This window comes from Ammospiza caudacuta, chromosome 6 (assembly GCF_027887145.1).
Source record: "Ammospiza caudacuta isolate bAmmCau1 chromosome 6, bAmmCau1.pri, whole genome shotgun sequence".
In the NCBI taxonomy this organism is placed as follows: Eukaryota; Metazoa; Chordata; class Aves; order Passeriformes; family Passerellidae; genus Ammospiza; species Ammospiza caudacuta.
This window is the reverse complement of record NC_080598.1, coordinates 49,731,986-49,755,338: the sequence shown is the minus strand read 5'-3', so window position 1 is coordinate 49,755,338 and position 23,353 is coordinate 49,731,986. Positions and strand designations below refer to the sequence as shown.

Here is a 23,353-nt window from a genome sequence, read left to right as displayed (position 1 = left end):
AGCCTGTTGTAGTCTGAGCTATGGATGAAGTACTGGAAACCTTATATTAAAAAAAATACATGAGAGCAAAAGTTAGGAAAAGGAAGTCTACCGTAGAAAAAGGAAAAAAAGACCCAATAACTCTTACTAAAACTTTACTAACATAGTCAACAGGCAGAATAATACATGTAAAAACACAAATATATACTGCATAGGGACAGCCAGCACAATTCAGATGTGCTGGATTTCCCCTCACAGAAGGAGGGAATTTTCATTGCTGGATGAATAAATGATGCAGGCACGTTCTATGCATCAGCAGTGCTTTGAAATTCTTCAGTCAGCTGATAATGAGGCCCACATATTTAGATAAAGTGCAGCATTTCCAGAGAGGCATACAGGAATTCAAAACAAATACAGACTTTGCATGACTGTGCAGTTGCAAAGAATTCCTAAAAGGAAGCTCTGCTTGGAAGACGAAGGGTCTGTTCAGTACTGTGAAAATTAAGATGACAATAGGGGCTGAAAGGAAAGAGATGACATTTCTGTTGAGGGGATTGATATGCACATTATGTAGGAGGAAGAGTCACAGAATCTTGACTGCTGACCTTCACAGGTTCATGTTTGTGGTTCAGGTACAAGAACAGAGCTGCTGCTTCTCAGGGATCTGTGGCAGGATGTGAAAGTTGAGTGGCAGCACTGAGACGTGGTGCAGAGGGTGTGGCTGCAAAAAGTACATGCTGCAGGAATCTCAAATTTTGGAGTGTGACAAATGGATCTGCAAAACAACATAAAGCTCTTCAGAGCAGTCCTCTCAGATCTATTTCAATTTCGTAAAATTTGTTTTAAGAACATGAGGACACCAGAGTTATAGAATGTGGCATTAAAGCTACTTTTATTCCTGATGTTACATTCTTCCACAGTGTGCTAGTTTACAATCTGTCCAAAAGTCATATTATTATAGGATCTTACAGACACAGAACAGTATCAGAAGTCTGTGTTGGGTTGCTTGTTTACTATGCAGCCTTGCTTCTTTCAGAGCTGCCTTGCTATTTATTGCCACAGATGTGACCCTGTATTGGGCTGTATCTGAAGGGTCCTGTTAGCAGGTGTAGGTCAGAGCACAACCAGGCCACAACCTGTCTGCCAGAGCTGCTCATTCATCAGGTCTTGAACAAACACTGTTTACAGCTCAAAATTTTAAGTGAAAGTGTCATTGCTTGCCTTAAATTATTGGTAAGCACTAATGAGCTCACAGACATTTGTAAAGCTGGAATAAGCCAGAAGCAGCTGCCAGTAACCTCCCCAGCTGCCCCAGGCTAAGCCATTCTTCCTACATCAGCACCTTCAGTAAGTGAACCTTTCTGTTTCTGACCCTTATGGCCTTATCCATTTCTTGCCATTCTTCCACGCTCTCTGAGTCATACACAGCTTTTATGCACAGAGATTTTACATTGACTTTCTAAACATTACAAGAAATCCTAAATAGCATCAGTCCTACTTTTGATTTCTCACAATCATCAAGGATCATCTCCACAGATCAATAATTCCTTCTGAGCTATACCAGTCATCTCAAATCTCACCCATGCAATGTGAGCTTTCTTCACAGAATACAATTTTAAGTTTCCAGAAAAATGCCTGAGAACTATCCATGTGTATTATATCTGCACCATTACCCTTATGAGCAACTTTGTAATTTAACAATCAAACATTTTTATTCCTAAAGCCACATCAGCTGCTACTGCTATAAGCCCATCTTGCAATTCTTTATTGCATTCTGTGTGAGCATTTATTGTCTGTGACTGATATCAGATAAATCAATCTACTGTTATCTGGGTTCTCACTTGTCCAATTGAATACTTATAGTCAGTCTTCATGTCCTCCAGAATTTCTGCAATAATTTAAGCTTTCTTAAAAGTTAATAAGGTTTCATGCTTCCTGAGATCACACATGCAAGCCTCTTTAGGACACTCAAGTTTTTTAGGACCTGCATACTTGAATATGTTTTTTTCTAAGCAAAGTTGTTTAATATCCTTGTAAATAATGACCAGGAAAGCACTTAGCCATCATCATATGATACAAATACATCACACATTCTTTCAAGTATAAAACAAACTTATTTATTAAACAATTACTTTTTTTTTGTATCAATATCAACATTTTAAAAAAATCTTAATATAATAGGCCTATATTGGTGTTAAGATTTAGGAAACATGAGTTGTTCCTAAAACTACCAACCATGCATATTTCTTGACATCCTCATCAATTTTTTCTGGGCTTCACAACTTGTAATGATTGCTAGGTTTGCTTTTTGTCTACTGTATGTATTTATTTCAAACTGCTGTGTTTGCTTCCTCACTACACTAGAAACATTTTTTCTGAATCTCCCCTCTTCGTGATCACAATATTCTGACTTCTTTACAGACATCTTTTTTATAGCCTCTCCCTATTATGATAATTTTTCTGATTTTTTCTTTGCACTCAGTCATTCATTTTCCACAGGTTTTTGGGGCACAAGTCAGAATACATGCCTTGGGAACAAGATTACATAGAGAGTGTCCATTTGTGTGTAGTATGGATTGAAACCTTGTTTGCACATACTGGGTATAGCCATATTCAGGCAAGCACAGACTTCCATTCTAGCAATAATCTTCCCCACAATAAAGTCTGAAGTTGTTAGTTTCCCTAACTTTTTTTTTTTTTTTTTTTTTAGAAAATATTTAGCTAGGGGTTTTAGGAGCTTTAATAATGCCTTAGTACATAGGACCAAATTTATATGTGTGACCTGAAGTTCTTCACAATTACAATGCAATTTTCTTTCCCAAAATTATTATTAGACACTGAAAGAAAAAGTTATCTTGTTCTTTAGTTTTGACTGTTGTGCAAGAGAGTAGCTCTCTATGGTAAACCCACTTTAGGCTTATTCCTATTGCATTGAACTATGTGTAGTTACTTTCCTAGGAATATAAAAGTTTAAGACTGTTTTCAACACTTCATCTCATCATTTCTTACTCAGTTACTGGTGGGCAAAAGTTTCTGTCAGGGCTAGGTCCTTTATTATTTACAGGAACTAAAGGGGCCTAAACCTTTTAACTCAATAACAGTCTCTCCTGATGCCTGAAGACATTTCCTTCTGGACACAAGATTTCAAACCAGTACAAATGGAGAGAAGGAATTGAGGTGTGACCTGACAGACTTGCTTTCTGACTCATTACTCCAAGAAAAATAAACAGAATGTTTCTTTCTTTCCCAACTACTTTCCAGCATGGGAAGTTACTCTCAATGCCTGACCTTTTTTTCCTGGAATGACTGGGGTAGAAATGTTTGAAAAAATAAAACCCTCTTGCCAAACATAATGAGAATTGGGTTAAAACCTGACAAGTAGGTACTATTGTTGGACTAAGCATTATTCAGACTGGTATCAAAATAACACAAGGCCCATTAAAAGAAGCTGAGCCCAAAATTTTCATAAAGCAAACTATGCAAACTGAAATCTGATTAAGTTCTTGTTTTCAATTCACAAAAATTAGAAAAAAATTAATTAAAAACTGCAGTGAGCAGTGTGGCCTCTACTTAATCTGATGGCCACAAGAGGGTACAATTTGTAAATGGTACATGAATATAACAGTTCTACAGAGTTTTCTCTAAGTGACATCAATCTCTTCTGAAGTCACAAAAATCCATCTCCAGGCTGGGCTGAGGGAAATTTTGGCAAGAGCACCTGCCTGGGAACAGGCCCTGAGAGCTGCCCGGGAACGGGCCCTGAGAGCTGCCCGGGAACGGCCCCTCGGGAGCTGCCCGGGAACGGCCCCTCGGGAGCTGCCCGGGAACGGGCCCTGAGAGCTGCCCGGGAACGGCCCCTCGGGAGCTGCCCGGGAACGGGCCCTGAGAGCTGCCCGGGAACGGGCCCTGAGAGCTGCCCGGGAACGGCCCCTCGAGAGCTGCCCGGGCCGCCAAGGGAAGGCACCGAGCCCCTTTGTGGGCAGTGCTGTGTGGTGGCTCCCCTTCAGCCAGGCCCACAATCTGAATCTCTTCAAACCTGTCCCTGCTTTAGCCAAGAACACCGTGCTGAGAACAAGCAGCACAACATGCCTTCAGCTATGGCATAGGAACCCAAACAACACTACCAAAGACCCTCGGGCATCAGAGCAAAGGCCAAATGGCTTCGTCTGGGCACATCAGGAATCACAGAATATTCTGATTTGGAAGATACCCATCAGGGTCATGGAATGCAACTCCTGGCCCTGCACAGGACTCCCCAGGAATCACAGCGTGTCCCTGAGGGCATTGTCCAAACACCTCTTGAGCTCTGTCTGGCTGCTGCTCTGGCCCTGGGAGCTCATTCAGGAGGCTGCGTATCAATCCTGCAACCACTGGCTTTCCACAGGGCAAACAAAATAGAAGATGGACAAAGGAAAACAGGGCTTGACTAGAGACTTCCTTGTGATACTGATTAATCCTGGTGAAAGCTACTGCCTCAAACCACCCTCAGTACAACTCACTGTGATAAACGAGTATCAGGACTTGTTCAAAAGCATAAAATAACAGAGTACCTATTGCAGTGAGCTCCCATGTACACTGTTATCTAGAATGTACTGTGAATGGACTCTCTTCTGCAGTGGTGCTGCTGGGGTCCCAGCGCCCCAGTGCTTTCCCATATTTTAGGGAAATCTGTCAGACACGTGCTTAGATATTGGCAGCAGCGGCAGAAGCAGAGCCTCGACAGCTTCTGATATTAGAATTCTTTGATCCCATCTATGACTGCAGAGATCCAAATCAACCAAAAGCTGTTTAACTCTGGGATCAGTCGGCAAGGTGAGGAGGGAAGAAAAAAAAACAGGACAAGAAAACCTCAAAGCCGGAGTCTGCCTGCCCGGCCCGGCCCGCGGTAACGGCGCGACCCCGGCCGCACGCGCATTGCTCGCGCGGGCCGCTGGCCCTTTAAATGCCGGCGGGCGGCCCGTGCCGCCGCTGGCTGGGAGACCCCGCGCCTCCAGTGAGAGGTGAAACCAAGATGGCGGCCGCGCAGTGACTGAGGCGGAGCCGGGGCCGGAGGGAGCCGGGCCGCACCAGCCGCTGCCTATCGCCCCCTCCCTCCGCAGGGCACAGCGTTTCTCTGCCGGCCGGGTCGCCGAACGCCTGGAAGCGTAGCCACGTCGCAAGGCGCGCTGGGGAGTCGGGACTGAGCCGCCGCAGCACCGGCAGGAGGAGGAGGAGGAGGAGGAAGAGGAGGAAGAAGAACATGGCGGCGGAGTCAGGCTGGGAGTGAAGCCACCGCCTGCGACCGGAGCCCATGGGGAAGACGGGGCGCTGAGCTCGCCTGGCCGTTCGCCCTGTGGCTGGACGGGCGGTGTCCGCAAGCAGCCCGGGCGGGAAGGAGGGCGGCTCCTTGAGCCCCGCGCTGACGGACGGCGAGCGAGGGGCTTCGGGCCTGGGCAGCTGCCGCACAATAGAGCCGGGCTACAGGCCGGGGCGAGCGGCCCCTCTCCCGCCTGCCTCCCTTCCTCTGATTCCCTCCGGCCTCACCAGCTTCCCCCTGTTTTCCTCGGCAGGGCTCCGGCTTTCAGGAACGCTTGCTCCTGTCACGCTGGGCCGGCTGCAGTCCGTCGCCGCTTCCACTACCGTGGATCCCCTTCTCCTCCGGGATCCCTTCTTCACCGCCTCTCCCGCCTGCCCTTCGCCCTGCAAAGAGCCTCTCTCCTCTCTGCGGCTCTCCCTGCCTAGGCTTACTCGCCTTTTGTGCAGCGTCTGACTGTACCTGAAGGAGCAGCTTCCCTTTTCACATCTTCTTGTTTCTCCCTCTTCCCCGATCCTGTTACCCTCGATTATGAGGATCCCGTTGGGGCACTGAAGAGGAGTAAGAAGAGCTTGCTTGGCGTGCCCGTGTGGGGCTGCTGCCCTCTCTCCCGCTGCCCTCCGCTGAGGGGGGCCTGGCCCCCGAGCAGCCTGGTGCTCCTGCAGCGATTGCCGGCCCGAGGGGTGGCTGCGCTGCGGCAGGCGGCAGGATGACGGACACCCGGCGGAGGGTGAAGGTTTACACGCTAAATGAGGACCGCCAGTGGGATGATCGAGGCACGGGGCATGTGTCCTCTTGCTACGTGGAGAGGCTCAAGGGCATGTCCCTGCTAGTCAGGGCAGAGAGCGATGGTAAGTGTGCACGGCTGAAGGCACGGGCTTTCCTCGTCCTACCCAGAAAAGGAACTGGGTGTTGCTTTGTGTCTGTTGCGTTAATGTTTTGCTGCATAATTCAAATGGTATTCCTGAAAGCGAGTGGGCACTAACCAGGGTTCATTCGTGCTAGGCCAAGTGGAAGAAACAGAAGGTTGCCATCAAGTGCGAGCATAGTAGGCACTCGCTGGGTACACAGTGTTGCATGCAAAATGCGTTCGAGGCTCGTTGTAGGTCTTGCATGGGTTTGGATATCTACTGGTCTGGTTTCAAAACTGATCGCTGGATCTTTCTGGAAGCGATCCCCTCATGGAAGTTGTTCAAAACTTAGATGTTGGTTTTTAGTATTTGTTTGTAGGAGGTCGTTGGATGGCTAACAGCCTTGTGTTTCCACCTGCCCTTTTCTTTGGTAGCTTTTAGAATTATGTAAGACGTTCTAACAGCTATCAACGGTTTTCGAAGTACGGTTATGGTAGTAAAGACAATACAATGGACAGAACAGCATTTTCAGAGATGCCTTTTTTAATGGAATGGGAGTGCTCAGCCCTTCAGCAGTTCTAGGACTCCCTGAAAATAAATTTAAAATGATGGATTATCAACTTCTTTCATGGTTTCTAGCAGCATATGTCAGTAGTATGTGTTAAGCAGCAATATCTAGCCCTGTAGCTACATGTTTGGGCTAGTCCTGACTGTTGGTTAAGTGAGTTCGTGACTGCTGTGATCAGAGATTTTAAAATGTGTACTTCACAGTATTCGCCTTGTACCATTCTGCTTTGAAAATCTGTCAGTGCATGACTTACTACTTCATTAGAGGTATAGCTGCTGTATTTAGTGACTTGTAGATCTAGTTGTAGCTTTTGACTGTCAACAAACCTTGTAATTTTATTTATTAAGCTTTTTTATCATAGGAAGTAGGATGAGAAGCAACTTGAGAATCATTAATCCTTACTTTTTTGGGAAAGTTATGATAAACTGTACAGTATGTAATCCCTACAGCAAAGATCATAAACTGATATGGAAGAATCAGTCATCTACGAGGATTTTGGTAATTGAGCTTCTGATAAGCCCCCGGAGAGATCTTGATTATAGTTTTTGATTATACTTTGAAAGGTTAAACTGACACCTGATTTTTATTTATTTTACAGTGAGGAAGATGCATTTAAACCTTGAGTACCTTCATATTGCAAGAGAAAACATTCAAAATGGAAATAGATTTAGTTTAATTTCAACATGAGGAAGGAATTTAAAAAATTATCACTACATTTTTTGGCTCATTTTTACAGGATGTTTTGTCGTAGATACTGTCCATGGCTGTTGAGAGCATGTTTAAAAACTGTTATGTCTCCTATGTATTAAAATTTTTCTGTTATTTTTTTAAATTCTTTTCTAAAAAGAAACCAAAAGAACTGCAGTTCCCAATCTCCTTGTGAAGAAATAGCTCATTCAAACTAAAATCCATTTATTAACTTCCAGAGGGATATGTGTGCATAGGACTGATCAGAACCTGAGCTGGACTGTTATTAAATAAATGAAGGTCTGTAAGAAGGAAGATACAAAATGGTATTAAAAACTAAAATTAAGTCATTGCTTTATCTTGCAATCAAAGATTATATTCCAATCAAAGCAGGGACTGTCTCAAACTTACTAATTGCACCTAATACACAGATGTTTATTTGGTAGGATATACACTTTAGCCCTCTCTCAAGCTGCATACTTTCTACTTCAAAGTATTGAATAATACCCAGTTAAAATTCTTAATATAGTAGGTAGTATCAGTCCTGGGTAAATGTGCACTCTATTAATAGGCTAGTTTTTCTAACTTGCTTGTGTAGACACCTCATAAAATTTGATTTATATTTGATTACTCCCACTGTCTGTTGTTTGTGGGCTAATTTTGAAGGCAAACAGTCATTTTTACATGTGAGCAAATGATTTGGAAAAAGGTAATGCCATACCAGTGTTTTACACACTGTGCAATTTGTGTTTCCTTGCAGGCTTTTTTAACTAAATGAAATAGTTGACTGTGATTTTTAACTTTTTCCCAAAGACATACAAGTGGTATGAAGTGAGTAGTAGAACTGCCCTGTACACCATTTGTCTCCATGTTTCCTTTGCATTCTTGTATTGTCTTTCTCTGTCAGCTCCTCCTCTTTCCACAATGAAACTTCTTCCTTCCTGCATTTCTAAAGCAGCTTTTCCTTGCCTCTGAGCAGAGGTTGGTCCTGTGCACGCTGCCATGTTCTCACTGCCTTTCTGCAGGAAGCTGACAGAAAACCTGGGCAGCGGCCTGAAGGTGAAGGCTCCGTTTCCTGAGCAGGGGAGCTCCTGGGGACACGAGCGGTGGCTCCTGATGTGTGTGGGAAATTGCCACTCCTGTCCAAGGCTGCTTTGGCTGTGCCCAGACCAACAGCAGAGTTGCCGTGGTTTCTGTGACTGGATTTTGCAGCTGTGACTTGGTGTAGTAGGCTGCTTTACACGTGGTTGGGATTTTATTGCAAGTCAGGGTGTGCAGATAAGGGAAGTACAATCAGTATGCCACATCCAGTGTAAGCTATCATTTGGAATTGGAGGAGTAAGAACTGAGTAAGAGGAGTTTTTATTTGTAGGAGTGGTTTTTTAACTTGTGCTGGTGTTTAACACCACCATAAAAGAAAATAATTTAGAGTAGATGAGTGAGTTGTGTTGCTAGCTGCATGTCTGATGTTTCCAGGCACTAAACTGTTAAGAGTCATTGCAGACAATCTGGAATAATCAGTTTTAGAACAGAAATACCATAAACTGCTTTCATATCAGGTATATTATGCTTTGAAGCATGAAATTGTAAATTTTTTACACTATAATAGCTATTCACTTTTTATTTAAAACCCTGAAAAGTTTCTCTGTGTGATTCCTAGTTGTCATGTATTCTACTTGAATTGCAGCAGAGCAAGAGTGAATTATTTTCTTACAAATTATCACCTACCATGTGAGTCTCTGTGTAATCAGAACTCTTTCTTACCCATTTCTGACACGGTATTTTAGGCTCTTGTGGCCTACCTTATTCTTAAATTGTCTTTGTACTTGTTGAGGTTTACTGCATGGTTTCAGATCACCTTGTTTTCATTCTGAGCCCAGATGACTGAAGTGACCTCTAAAGTGAACATTTCTGTTCAAGTAATTTGTGTTAACTTGAAAGATTAAACCTTTAATTAAAACTTACTGGTTCTGTATCTAAACTTTTTGACAAGTGAAAGTTAACCCCTCCATTGCAGGCCATTTGTGAGCTCTCTTTTAGGAGCTGATCATTTGTAGTTTGCTGCTTCTGAAGTCTGTGTGTTAATGACTTCTGCCACGAGGCAAGCACCTCTCCTTTGTGCTGCTGTAGTGCAGCTCTCAGTGAACCTGTACAGCTGGCAGGCTTAGACAAAACTTGGCTTCAGGTTTTTTTACCTTGTTCAAACTCAAGGGACTGATTTTATTGGCTTGTTTTTAGGTAAGCAACACAGTATTTATCTTAGATCAAAATGAAAAAAGCATGGGGAAAGATGACTGGGGGTTTTTCTGTTTCTTTTCTCCTAGTTCTTCCCTTTCCTTAATATTTGGTTTTGGCATTCCAGAAGTGTCTTGGACTCAGGAATATTGTCTTGGAATTGTAGAACACTTTCTTGGACCTCAGTTTGAGCTATTTCTTGAGTTTCTGAGGATTTCTGTGATTGGGTTGGAGCAGAACTGATTGCAGAACTTAAACCTCTGTGTGCAACTTGCAAGAAACAGCTCTTGACTTGAAACTTTCATTTAAATGTAAACATGTTTATGCTGGTGAGGAGTAGTAAGCAGCACTTTTTCTTCTATTTTTGAGGAAGACTCCACGTAACAGTTTGGTGGGAGAGGAGCAGTGTGCCAGATTAACTGGCCTCTTCCATATTGTATTTGTAAACAAAGCTGCAAATTTGCTGTTTGAGACTGTTGAATTGGGATATTTGATGTCTCTAAATATAATTGAGAATAGTATTGAATGTGTGTATGTAATAATCTCTTTTGGGCAAGTCTTGCCCTCTACACACGTTGCTTGTGCAGCACAGAATGGTGTTTTGTACTGACAGAGCCCCGGCTGTGCCTGATTGCGTTGCAGTGCCAGCTAATAGAATTCTGCCAGTCCGTTTTCTTCTTTACAGGTGGTTTCAGATTTTTTTTTTTTTTTTTTTTGGCTTCAGTATGTTGCAGTTACCTTTATAAATTCATTCACAGCTGTAATTAAAAACACACAAACCTCAGATCTGCATAATTTTGGAGCATTTACTCAAAACATAGCGTTTATTAAGGTGAGTGTTCAGCTCTTACCTAACTTTGAATAGAGTCTTTGAGTCAATGAAAATGAAATTTTGTGGGTGTATTTTTATTTTTATGTTGGTGTATTTAGCCTGGATAGTCTTAACATTTTCTAGGATAGTACAAATGGAAAAACACCTACGTAGAAAGTAATGCTTATGACAAAAGCTTCTCAAATAAGTGATAATGTCTTTGAATAGAAGTTTATTTGTGGTGTTACATTTCTGTAACCTTTTTCTAAAGAATTCAGACATCTGTTACTCCTGCCTGCTTTCCACATGCAAGTAACAAAGACTTAACATTGCCTCATACCAGGAGGGGTACTAACTAGTAGATTATTCACTGATCTTTGACTTGTTGAACCCTTTTTGGGGAACTTACTGCACAAATGCAGCATCATGTTCTCCAGAATGAGAGATTTGGGGCAGTTATTAGTTATAGAGCACAATAAACTTTCAGTATGTTTCTGTCACCAGATCAGTATTTTTCTAGTTATTGTCCAAAATGGTGAGGAATAAGTTGAATCATGTGGTAGTGAGAAGCAATTCAATCCTTAAAAAACTTATTTGTCTTTCCTACAAGCATTGGGTTTAGTAGAGAAGGAGAAATGCTCTTTTTTGATAAGTCCAGTAAAGAAGTCATTCTCTTCTAGCTTAGAAAATGAAGTGTCTGCATTCAATTGTTTTCAATTTTTTTAAATAGTATTTTGCCAAACATGACATTCTTCTAACGTTGGAGTTTACATGTCTGTAGGTCTGTGGTCAGCCGTTAAAATATGATGTTGAAATTATCAATTACTTTTGATTCCTAGAAGATTCTAGTTCATACTTGCTGATATTAACTATTTCTAGACAGTAAAGACTTTCTAAAAGTTTGTCTTCCAGTTTAATAGCACAAATAATATTCTAAGTCTTCATGTACTAGAAGCTGAGACTTTGAAAGCACAACTTATTCTGTGTATCTGATTATTGTAAAAAGGAAATGCTGGGTTTAGATGTTCTTTAGGCAAACCCTGAATTCAAAGCTTGAGACTATGGCCAAAGTATGAGCAATTTATTGGATTCATCTGTAAGCCTCATCTTAGATATTTTCCTTCTCTATGTTCTATGGTTTGTGAATATTTTTTCTTTACACTTGAGCAAATAAGCTGCTTTGGTAGCAGAGCTGATGTGTGTCAGAAAACTGGAAAAACTCAAACCCTGAATAGTATATTTGGGCTTGAGGCAGGAGAGCTTTTCCTGTGTGTGTTGTTTTCCCTTGAGGGGTATTTATTTCAATTTTGTTGTTGAATTATGTAGAGTTTGTAAGCTCCCACTGTCTGTTGCTTTTACTTCAAGAGCAGTTGAGACAGGGTGGGAGCTTCTCAAGCCAGCTTCATTAGTGAAGGCTGCCTCTTGCAGAACAACTGACTTAGAAACTGGAAACAAGCAGCTCTACATGTACATTCATTTGTAAAAAATAATTGTATCTGATGATCACTTACATAGTAAGCTGGGGGATGTAAAAATCATTGGCAAAGCTTCTAAATTCATCAAGTAGTAACCTTCCTTATCAGACAACAGAATGTTCTGATATTTCTGTAATGCTTTAATGATACACCACTCTTAGAGCAAGTGAAGTTCTGTGATGTGGCTCTTCAGTCTCTTCCCTCACATCCCCCAGCCTGACACCTTCATGAGTGTGACACAGAGGGATGGAGTCCCCCTCAGCAGTTTTGCAGGGACACCAGGCTGCAGTGGTGTAGTTGACATGCCTAAGGGGTCAGAGTGGGACCTTGTGACCCTCAGGAGGTGCAAGGTGCTGCACCTGGGTCAGGGCAGCCCCTGCTGTCAGTCCAGGCTAGGGAATGAACAGATGGAGAGCAGCCCATATTTTAGTAATACATTTGCCTTTGAACTATAGTGATGGAACTGACAAGTTAACACTTCTCTTAAAGTTTGTACATTGCTTAAAGCCTAAATTTAACCAGGTAAGCAAATGGAGAAATGCCACTTTAAAGGAGTGCTTGCAGCCTTACATTTTAATTATATGATTGACATTGCAAGGTAATTTATCAGTATTTCTTCGTGTAAGCTGAGTGAAGCTCTGCAGATACGTGAATTTAAGTCATGCACTGGCACTAGTGCAGCTGAGTAGCGAGGTGGATGAGGGAAGTGATTGGTCCAAAAATAAAATCAGTTTTCAAAGTTGTTTTTGCATAGATCAACACTTCAGATTGTTTAAATGTGACACAAGAATGCTAATGTGCAAAAGGAAGGGAAAGAAGGCACAGACCTGAGAATGGAATTGCTGTTCTGTGTTGTACATCAGTAAAACCTGCTGTGAAACCATTGTTGTGAGTTTGTGTGAAGTTTTCTGGTATTAGCAGTCACAGTGGTTACTGCTCTAAATATTAGTTTCTAGATAAGCTTCCCAGAAAAATAAGTGTTTTGGCTAACCTTTAAGAACAAATACCACACAATTAGAATTTTCACACAAAAGAGCCATAAGTAATCTCTGGAATGCAATTGTGATGCTTTTAATGTGCTTGCACACTTTGTCATGTCTAAGAAATCTTCTGTAGAAAAGTTGTTACTCAGAATAATAAAGGTTTAAAATTCAGTCCTCAGAGCATTATTCTGTATTGTGTGAACAGTATCTCTTAGGAGTTAAGGGATTTATTGTTGCTCAAGGAAAGAGTGATCAGAAAGTTTTTGTGGTGGGTAAAATTTCAGCACATGTATAAATAAGTGGAACTTTTTTCTTCTAGGCTCTCTTCTTTTGGAGTCCAAAATTAATCCGAACACTGCGTACCAGAAGCAACAGGTAAACATCCTTTTCTTCTCCTCATGTTTAAAGGCAGGGTCTTTAACAGTATACAACCAACAGTGTAGCAATATATTACTTTTTTTTCTGCCTCTATTGCAAATTATATTTTATGTTCTTGTGCCAGAAATAGGCAAAGTAGTTTGCACCATTTTTGTGTATTACATGATCATGTGTTATTTCTCTGCATTTTTGGTACAGTTATACAGATAAATTGCTTTGGGAGAGGCAATCAAAACATAGTTGGGAAAATCACAAAGTAGCTGAGGTTCCTGAGGATTATAGTATCTGAAACTTAGTATCATCTTGCTTTTTTCTTCTTTATATTTCAGATGCTTTAACTTTAAATGTATTTTTATTCAGGAAAAGACTAGAAGGCTTTAAAATTATTTACATGTTAACCTTTTGTTTGTCTTTTACTTAGAAGGTGGGTATGGGTTACTACTGCTCCAAAGCATTCTGTGTTCATAAAAGCAGCTTCTCACCTTTAGTTTGCACATTGCTTCAGTTATTTAAACCATACATTGTGAGCCCCTAAAGAATGCTCCTGAGATGGATGAGAAGTGAACTGTGTAGGCTTTGTACTTTATTTGCTGTGCTTGTTTCATGGGTGCTGGGAATTGCCTTTACAGGTTTAAAATGCTGAACTAGGTTGTACTTTGTTGCCTGTTTGGTAAGCTCAGACTTGTTAAAGTCTTGTCAGGTACAGTTAATGTATTAAAACACCCTTCAGTCTTTCACCTTTAATAGTTTTTCACAGGCATGGACATACTGCTGTTTTGTTCACAGGCAGTCCCAGTAGTTGTATCACTGCAGCTGTTTGTAGAATTGTATTTTGAACTGAATGGGGAGAACCGGTATGGGCTAAAAATACCCTTCCTTGGAAAATTTAACCTGTATCTGTCTCTTGATATATTCATAGTGCACTGTATAAGCAGCTGATACTGAGCAACTGATAAGGGCAGTGTGGGTCTGGAGGGTCAGTTCCAGGATGTAAGGACAAGACCAGTGAAAATGCTGAGCAGACTAAATTTTAGCTGTAATCCTGACTAGCTTGAGGTCATGGTTCTATGATAAACTTGAGTTTTAAAACTCCTGAAGTGACACTGAATATTTCACAGCTCTATGGCATAAAGTGATTATCTGGTGTAAGCTTGCTTTGCTGGCTTAAATCAGTTAAAAGAGCTGAGGGGTGAGTTTTGTATCAATAGGCTTTGTGCCACTTCAGACATGAAACCTGCTTCAAGGAGACATAAAATTGCGAGCTTGGTGCAAACCACTCCACGTGCCGGTCAGTGGAACAGCATTTCCTGCTCTGTGTCTGACACACATTGTAATCTAGTGCTGCACAAATCATACTGGTCATTGTGAAAACATGGCTAGAGAAATAAAAACAATTAACGTGAGTCTGTCCCATTAGAGCAGCACTGCACATTCTCTGTGCTGGAGAAGGAGAAGTGCTGGTTTTAAAGCTTTCAAATGCTGCATAGACAGAGATTTATATTTGCAGATGGATTGTTCATATTTAACCAAACCAGTTTCTAATATAAATTGAGTATGGGGCTCCACTCCGAGCCTTAGAAATACCAAATGTTTCTTGGTGTATTAAATCTGCTCTGTAGCATGTTTTCTTTCATGTGAGGCCTACTTATCCTTTCCCTTAGTAGAAGGCAAGTTCAGAGTTTAAACCTGATTCCACATGAGCTAAGCTTGGAGCTTAGCAGCTGAAAGAAAGAATAGGTTTTTTTCCAGCTCTGCTTCTAGAACACTGAATGGCTTAAACTTATTAAAGCCACAAGAAAATCAGCTTGGTACTTTAAATCCTTTTTCAAAAACTATAACTCTCTATGCTGGCAGAACTTTCAAACCACCTTACACAAGGTCCATTTGTGGAGCTGAGATGGAAGAGTGAGTGAGATATTTCTTTTTGACTGCAGAAGGTCACTTAGGTCACCTCACTACTAGTGAAGCTGCGGCCCGAAATAAAAGACTTGCTTTTGAGCTTGCCTGCTGTTGTTGATTGCACATAGAAAATTTCAAGAAAAATCTCCCAGAAATCTAAGGCTTTAAACTTCAAAGTTGCTGTGTAGTGTTATGATCTTAGAAGGCTTTTATCTCAGAATTTTTTTGTGAGGATGAACCTGTTTTAAGGGGTACATAGCAGCATCCTTTTCTGCTGTGACACAGCATGCCGTTTGTGGACACTTTGAATATCTAATGGAATAAATAGATGGGTTCTGACTTTGGTCTGGGCTGACGTGAGGTTTGTAAGAAGAAACAGTCTTACTGGGCTGACTGAAACAATCTGTGGTTGGAAGCAGAGAGAGATAATGTGTACTAAGCTCTTGGTGAACATTGCTATGCCAGCTGCTTTGGATCCTTCAACAAAAGAAGCCTGTAGATACCTTTGCGATAAACTGTGGAGTCCTTCCACTGGTGAAAGAGCCTTCTGCCTATGCTGATCTGTTAATGCTAGTGTGAAGTAGATGGTCTTGTTAATTGTTGATATCACAAATTATGCAATCTCTTGGTTTACATATGTGTGTTTTAATAACTGCATAGCTTAGATAATTATTTATCAAAATACTAGTGTGAAGACCTGAGGACATGTTTGCCTTGCTGCCTCTCTTCCGTTGGAAACTAAAGCTAACAAAACCAACCAAACTACCAAAAAAAGCCCCAACAAAAACTATACCTGTGAAGCTTGTTAGTATGATTTTGTCCCAGTTGTCTGCTTTATATTTCTTGGTGTTGAGTGTTAAAAGCAGTGACTGCCCTTTGTGGTGGTAAGTACAGCTTTCTGCCTTTGGAGAGAAAGATTACTTGGGAGATCTTGAGTTCTGCACAGGGACTCACTTTTCATACTTCAGCCTGCGATGCTTCAGTGTGCACAGTCTGCTTCTCAGTCTTCCAGACCTACCTGCCATCTGGAGCTTTGAAATAAATCATTAAAGCATGACATTCATTGACAGTCTTTTGACTACCTTTTCAGTAGTCAAATTAATTAGTCTGTCACAATGAAGAGTTGTTTTCTGCTGTGTTCAAAAAGAGATATAGGTCTGTGTGTCTGATTCTGCAACATAGAATTGCTACCAGTGGAAGTTCATTGTTGCTCTGAACCATGCACTTCCTGGCAAACTCATCACTGTTTATCTAGAACTAGAAGAAAGTAAGCCAAATGAGGAAAAAAAGCTAGAAAGAAAACAACTTGAGAAACTAATGTCCCATGGCTCAAAAAGAGGACTTGATATTCTTATATTCTTATGTATATTCTTAGATTCTTATGTTAAAGTACTATTTATAGGCAGAAACTTCTTCAGAAAAAGCAAGGTTTGCACAGTAAGCCACATGAGCACCTGATCTGTTTTCTTGCTTACAGCTCTGTATTAAATTTTTTGGCATTTTTATTTTAAAATGTTACAATAATGGTCCAGTAACTTTGCCATGGAATATTACTGGATTTGATTACTGGGTAATCAAATCCAGTGGTAGCATTCACCTTAAAAGCAAATTTTCTGTAGTAAGGGGAATTTAATTATACAAATCATTGCTGGGTCACACATGGAATACTTAGTTTTTTCTTCTGTTGTTGGTTGTTTTCTTAATATTCTAGTAAAGGTAGAAGATATTTAATTGTAGGTTTGGGGGTTTAAGGCTTTGAAATTTCAGAATGTTAATGACAAAGATGCTGTTCTTAAACATGCGATCCTTATTCAGAAAATGAATAATTGCACTAGTATATTAGGACACCTTTTCCTATAGCAGCTCTAAATGATTAAAAACCTCTCTATATACATAGCATTTACCTAGGGAGAAGCCTGATATGGGGGGGGGGTAGAGCTTTTCAGTATGCTTTGGCAATGCTTTAAAAATAGAACAGTAAAGACTTGTATCCTCAGCTGTTTTAGGTGCATCCATGTACACCCTGTAACAGTGATGAAGTACATATTGCATCCCTCTCTGTGCCTGATACAAAGAAGACTTGAGTTATTTACAGCTTCCACCTACAGAGTCTTGCCTCTGCCCTAGGGGTGTCTCTTGTGTCCTTTGCTTTTGCAGTCTCTTTTCCGGTTCCTCACAAACATAAAAAGCTAAAATTCATCCAGAGTACTATCTACTAGCTATGTAACTTGAAGGTGGCCATCCTTGAATAATGGAGAGCAGACTTACTGATAAAAAAGCCAAGTTTTGCAACTATCCAAAAGAGCACTGACTGAATGCTCAGTCAGAGAAGATGAACTTCATACCCTTGCTGTCATGAGAAGCAAGCCAACAGTGAAATGATTTCAATAAAATTTGTACATATTGTAGCTAAGATAGTATGGAAGAGTGTGTGGCTTTGTGGGGCAAGGGAGTAAACAAGGGGCAGGGTGGGCTGCTCTTGGGTTTGGGGTGGGGTTCATCTATTTTAAATTAACATAGGATTATTTTCCTTTCTTTCTGTTTTCCTGTGTATTCAGATTTTTCTGCTTTTGCTGAGCATCCTGGTTTAGGGACAAATTTGGGAAGAAACTTCCATAGGGGTCCCTCTAGAAAGCAGATTCAAGTGGCCCCTCCCCAGACTGATTTGGGAAAATATTTCCTTGGTGAAAAGTGGGGAAAAAAACTATTTATTTAACAAGCAATGTATTCACAAGCATAAAAAAATGAATAATATTAAACAATAAAACCTCTCACTGTTCTGAAGAGATGAGAAATTGAGCAAGTCCTTGTCATGGGGTGTAGCTCAGCTCACTCAGTCCTGTCCCACCTGTGTGGGATAATGCCACGGCCCAGGCATGAGCTCCTGGTGTTCTTCTGGGTTTTCAGTCCAGAGCTGGGCTGATCAGTTCCAGGAAAAAGAAAAGCCAGTCTGGGGAACATCTCTGCCTCAGCTAGCTAAAAACTAACTAAAAAACAAAGGAGAACTCTCTCCTACTTCTCTGTGCTGCAGACAACACAGTCTGTGAGAGAGAAAAGCTGAAGCTCTTATCTCTGGGTTTTGAATACAATTACGTCAGACATTCCACTGCTTCTTCTCCTTCTGCCCTTCACTCTCAGATCTAGTTTTAAGGGTGCAAAACTTACTTCTGGCTTAAACAGACGAATGAGGGTACAATTCAGCATCATAAAATCACCCCAGGACACTAAATATGGCCAGAAAGTTTCTCCTGCAGAACTAATAAACTGATATTATTCCTTCTGATTCATGGCAATACAGCTATGAAATCACTAACTGAAAAGTTGTGTATGACTGTTGAGCTTTCACAGAAGGTGGTGGACCTCAATCTGTGTATGCCTTTGACATGTTAATCAGGTTTTTTGAGTAAATTGTTAGCAAGTCCAGATGACCAGCTTCTAGGTGAAAAAGTGCATGAAACCAAATGCAGAATTGAAACTTTATATTACATTACTTGGATGGTTTTTTTTAGCCTGAAGATTCTGCCATGACCTACCACACTAGCTCTATTTGACTTAAAATGCCTGGGTAGTGCAAATAAGTTTATTTCATAAAGAGAGACCTGAACTTATGAAGCTGTACTTTTGATTGGAAGTATTTAGATTGCAGGATGCTGAAAGATGGGTTGGCGTGTCCAGGGAAGTGTCTGCGACAGGCAGTCCAGGAGGGGAAGAAACAGCCTGGCTGTGTTGAACCTTCTGTGGGCCAGGAAGGTGCCATAAGCCTGAACCATGTGAGGGTTAATAGGAAGAGATTCATTTGCTTTTTAAGGCTAAAAGTAAAAATTTACAAAATACTTAACCAAATTTAGGGCATATCTACTTCTTGAGTGTAGATTAAATCTCATAGAGCTGCCAAGTGACTCTTTTGGAGCTATGGAGAAGACTTGTCCCTGGAGATGAGCAATAGTGAGAGTCCATTGTCAAACAGCAACAGTTTTGTTAATTTAGTCATAGCAGAGTCAAATCCTGAATGCTGGTTGCTCTGAAATTCTTCATTATGAAATCCCAGAGCCTGCTTTGGAGATTTGTGTGAGTGCTGTACAAGACACCTACTAATCAGCTTTCTAATGGTTAAATAGAACTGATTTAATGTCTAGTAAAAGTTGACCTTTAGTGAGTGCTGTGGCAAGAACTTTAGACTGATAGTATGTATCAGTCTAAAGTTATTTTTAGAAGAACTAAAAAGACCTTTTTAATCTTGAAGTAAGTCAGAAGCCTTTTGGCAATAGTTTCAAAAAAATGAAGAGGCATAGGGTAGATACTAAACCCTGTCCTTCTTCAGTGCATCTGCTGCTGTTTCCTGGATTAAATTATTGCAGGTTAGCTTCTGAGGCATGATGTCTCAGATAAAACTATAGCACACAGCAGTGCCTCTGGAGAGCCTCTAACTAACCAGAACTTGCTTCATGGGGGCTTGATGCAGCCAGCAGAGAGAAGCAGCCCAGGAATCACCGATTGTATTCTGAATTTTTGCCTCAGGCTGTGTCCTTATAAGAACTGGAGTGTCCAAAGCTATCCTACACCCATAGAAATGATTGATACCTTCTTAATGGAGTGTTAAGTACATAGGTCTCCTAAAAGGAAGCCATACTCAGAAATTTTGGTTAAATTTTTAAAATTCTCACTTTATATTCTCAATCATAATGAGCACTATTGTAACAGAAAACAAATTCATGTAAATGGTTTTAAGGAGACAGCAAATTTTGTATGGACTAAGATAGCGATGACACCTCCAACTGGCACTACTGCCAAGATATTTTTTTGCAAAGCAGAAAATGATTTTTCAATCTTTGACTAAGACCATGAACTCTACATAAATAGCTGCTGATTATCACCCTATTTAAAAAAGATCTTGCCAAGAACTGTGATGCATCTTGAAAATATGAGGAGCTAGAATGCTGAGGTTGTCAGAGAACTCAGTATAAGATCCTTCAATAATAAAACCTTTGTCCAGGTTTGTGACAGTTAACACAGTGTAGCTATGATTTAATACTCCTGTTTCACATTTTAATTGTTTCCATAAAGAACAAGATAAGAGCAATTTGTAGATGTTTTAATTATCCCATCCAGTTCCTTGCATGTAGATGCTAATATTTTATATGAAAGGCAACAACAAAGATGTCTTTGCTCTATCTGAGCCAGAACTGCTATTGTGAATCAAATGAAATGAAGATTTTATGCTCACCAAGATGAAATGTGCAAGACTTATCTCCTTACCTCTTTAGCCTGTAGCCACTGTTACTAAGCGTATTTGTCCTTAACTCCTGTTTTCTCGTTGAATGGAGGAGGCAGTCTTAAGAAATTTCAGTTGCTTTCTGGAAGTTTCAAGAAGTAGTATTTGACATTGGGAAGCAACAGAAACTCCAGTTCCATAGCTGAGAGATGCAGAGTAGTTAGTGGACTCAACTTACACTGAAGAAATGTCAGATCAAGCATGTACAAAGATTTCTTTCAATAAAATAAGCAGAAAGTAGACTGTTATTGATGTGATTCTTCTATCTTTAACTTCATCTGGAATTTCCTTCAGTCATTTCTTCATACATGTATAAGTCTTGTACTGTTCTTTTTGATGATTATAAGTTTTGTAGGATTGAAATGAAGTTATAGTCACAACTGTCTGCATTGAACAGTGAATTTAAAGTTAGACAAAACTGTATATTGCACAACAGAGTGAAGTGCTTTTTGTTTCATGTTCTCTTTTTAAAAGCCCTTCCATTTAAGAAAGGTTGTACAAACAAATACAGTTTACTCCAGATCCAGAGAGCAGCAGTTGGTTGATTTCTGTTGAGGAACCATAGTATATGAAACCCATCTGTGCTAAGACAACAGACGCTAATAATTTCAAATTTTAATGTTGGCAATTGGAAACCACTTTTCTAATACTGATAAAACAAACTGAAAGATGATTGTTCTGCTGCTCAAATGATTTCTTTAAGCAGTGTTTTGTTTTGTTTTTCAAAGAAGAAATAACTAAAAAAATGGGACTATATGGAGGTGTGAGCTTCCATGTTTAGTAGTAGATGGTCTTGTTAAAGAGAAAAATTGCTATGCTGTGGCCAAATACACTTTTCTGCATCTGTGACTGTAATTTTCAAAAGCAGCTTTAAATTTTGTCTTCTCTTTTATTTTTCTCTGCCTGCCTTCCTTTCTCTGTCTTGATCTGTTGCTGGATTTTATTCAGAGACTCAGAGCTTATGTTTATTAAACTTAAGCAGTTAATGTAAATAGCACTGCCCTTAATAGTGTTCTTTTAGTCATTTCCCCATTTGTTAGTTGTGCTCTTTATCAAGAAGAAAATACATTTTGGTCTTTTGGAAATTACTTACTTAGAAATCTAACTACTTTCACCTGGATGGAAATGTAATTAGATGGCAATGTTGCAAGTTCTGCTAGGGTCTACTTAAAATTTAATCTTAGAGTTGCTTTGGTTTTTTTAATTAATTAAGCAGTACTCAGTGTGAAGCTAAGGAGAGAGTGGCCTTGAAAATGACTGCAGTAGAAATACAGTTGGAGAGATAAATGTATTAGAATTTGAACCTGATACCTACACTTAACATGCAGTAAGGTACATACTGGTTTTTAAAGATGGTAAAGGGAAAAACTTTTTGAGGTCTTCACTATTCAGATTTTTGCAAACAAAATTTTTTTTTGCTCTGTTGGAGTCAGCAGTACCAGGTGCTGTCAATCTGTTATTACCAGAGAATTTGCTCCATGGCCTGTCTTGTAGAGAATAAACTATTAATGATGAATTTTTTTTTCTTCCTTTTGTATTTTGGAGGTGGTCTTCCTAAATTTCCTTCTTCTGTGTACCACCTCTTCCTCAGCCCTTTGGAAAAGGAAAAGGTAAACTATTTGCCATTTACAAGGTAAAGCCATTAGTGCCTCTGAAGCAGTGTAGCTGCTCTGGTAATGGCAAATTGATTATATTGTATTGCTTGACAGTCCCATTGGAGCTGGCTGATTGTGCTGTTTAGATAACAGTTTAGTTTAAGGTGTTTTCTAGTAAGTGCATATCAAAATCTAAAGGTAAGGTTTCTTTTTATTGTCAGTATTCATTTTAATATCACTCTAAGCAAAATCTGTACTTAATGAAGTAGAAATTCTGTATTTTCTGTATAAGAAAAATTCCCATGTCTCTTGTCCTAGTGAGTGAAGGCATGGTTTGGCACTTGGCTGAAATAATGCAGTTTCATGGAGCTGTGTGTATTTACTGTGGTTGTATTTCAGCTGTTACAGGAAGAAAAAAGACTAGCAATGAAACTTGATTGAATACATAAACACAATGCTGATTTTATTTTCTTCTTTTATTAATTTTTATTTTCTATTTAGTTATTCTTAGAGTTACTTAGTAGACTCTCTGTAACCTACTCCATCAAATCCCTTGTCAGTGTGTGTGACATTGCTGCTTGCAGCACAGCTTCCACTTCCATATATTGGTTTGGCATGCAGTAGGAGGGCTCAGGTAAACTCTTGAACTATCCTAGTAAATTGATGAGAGCTTCGGTGTCTAGGAAGTGAACATAGCTAAGCATGGTTTCAAGTAGTTTCTAGAAGTTTTTCTAGAAGTAGTTTCAAGTATTTTTCTTCCAGAATTGTAGTTTGGAATAAGTAAAACTCTCAGGCGTGGTTCAGTGTAGTGGGTGCCTGTGGTCCCAGGCAGGGAACTGTGGTGTTTCTCCTCTTTAAAGTTTGTAGCCATTTTGGGACTAGATTTTAAACAGCTGTTCTGTGCATTAGCAGAGTGTCTTCTGGGGCCTACAAAAATGAAAAAAAAAAAGTTGTAACATTCATCCTACAGAAGAAGTACAGTTTTATGTGGTCCAAATGAAACATTAAAGAAACGCCTAACATAAACCTGTTGCTTTTGTTACTGTATTTTATTAGAGAATACACTGTGGTAGAAGTGCATTTTCTAGGTCAAAATTTTTGAGATTTACAATGTTATGGTCACATAAAATAAGAACAAAGGCTTTTTATATATTTCTGGAACTTCTTCTGATTAATGCAGGAATGTTTTTAATTGTATAAACATATAAAAATTTTATGAAGTGTGGTGGTTACATTTGTATTGCAATAGTGTCCTGTCATAATTAGGTGTCAGGCTGTTTTTAATTTAAAATTTTACTCTTTAAACACTATTTAGGTTAATAAAATC

The 23,353-nt window shown here is 40.1% G+C and overlaps 1 protein-coding gene across 2 annotated transcripts in view; it reads left to right on the top strand.

The window, feature by feature from the left end:
- The first annotated feature begins 5,151 nt into the window (after window positions 1–5,151).
- PPP4R3A (protein phosphatase 4 regulatory subunit 3A) overlaps window positions 5,152–23,353 on the top strand; it is a 40,474-nt gene continuing 22,272 nt past the window's right edge. For both annotated transcript variants that reach the window (XM_058807992.1, XM_058807991.1), the window contains exons 1-2: window positions 5,152–6,123; window positions 13,202–13,257. In XM_058807992.1, the coding sequence (XP_058663975.1) occupies window positions 5,982–6,123; window positions 13,202–13,257 (198 nt within the window). In that variant the 5' untranslated portion in view covers window positions 5,152–5,981. The remainder of the gene's footprint in view (window positions 6,124–13,201; window positions 13,258–23,353) is intronic.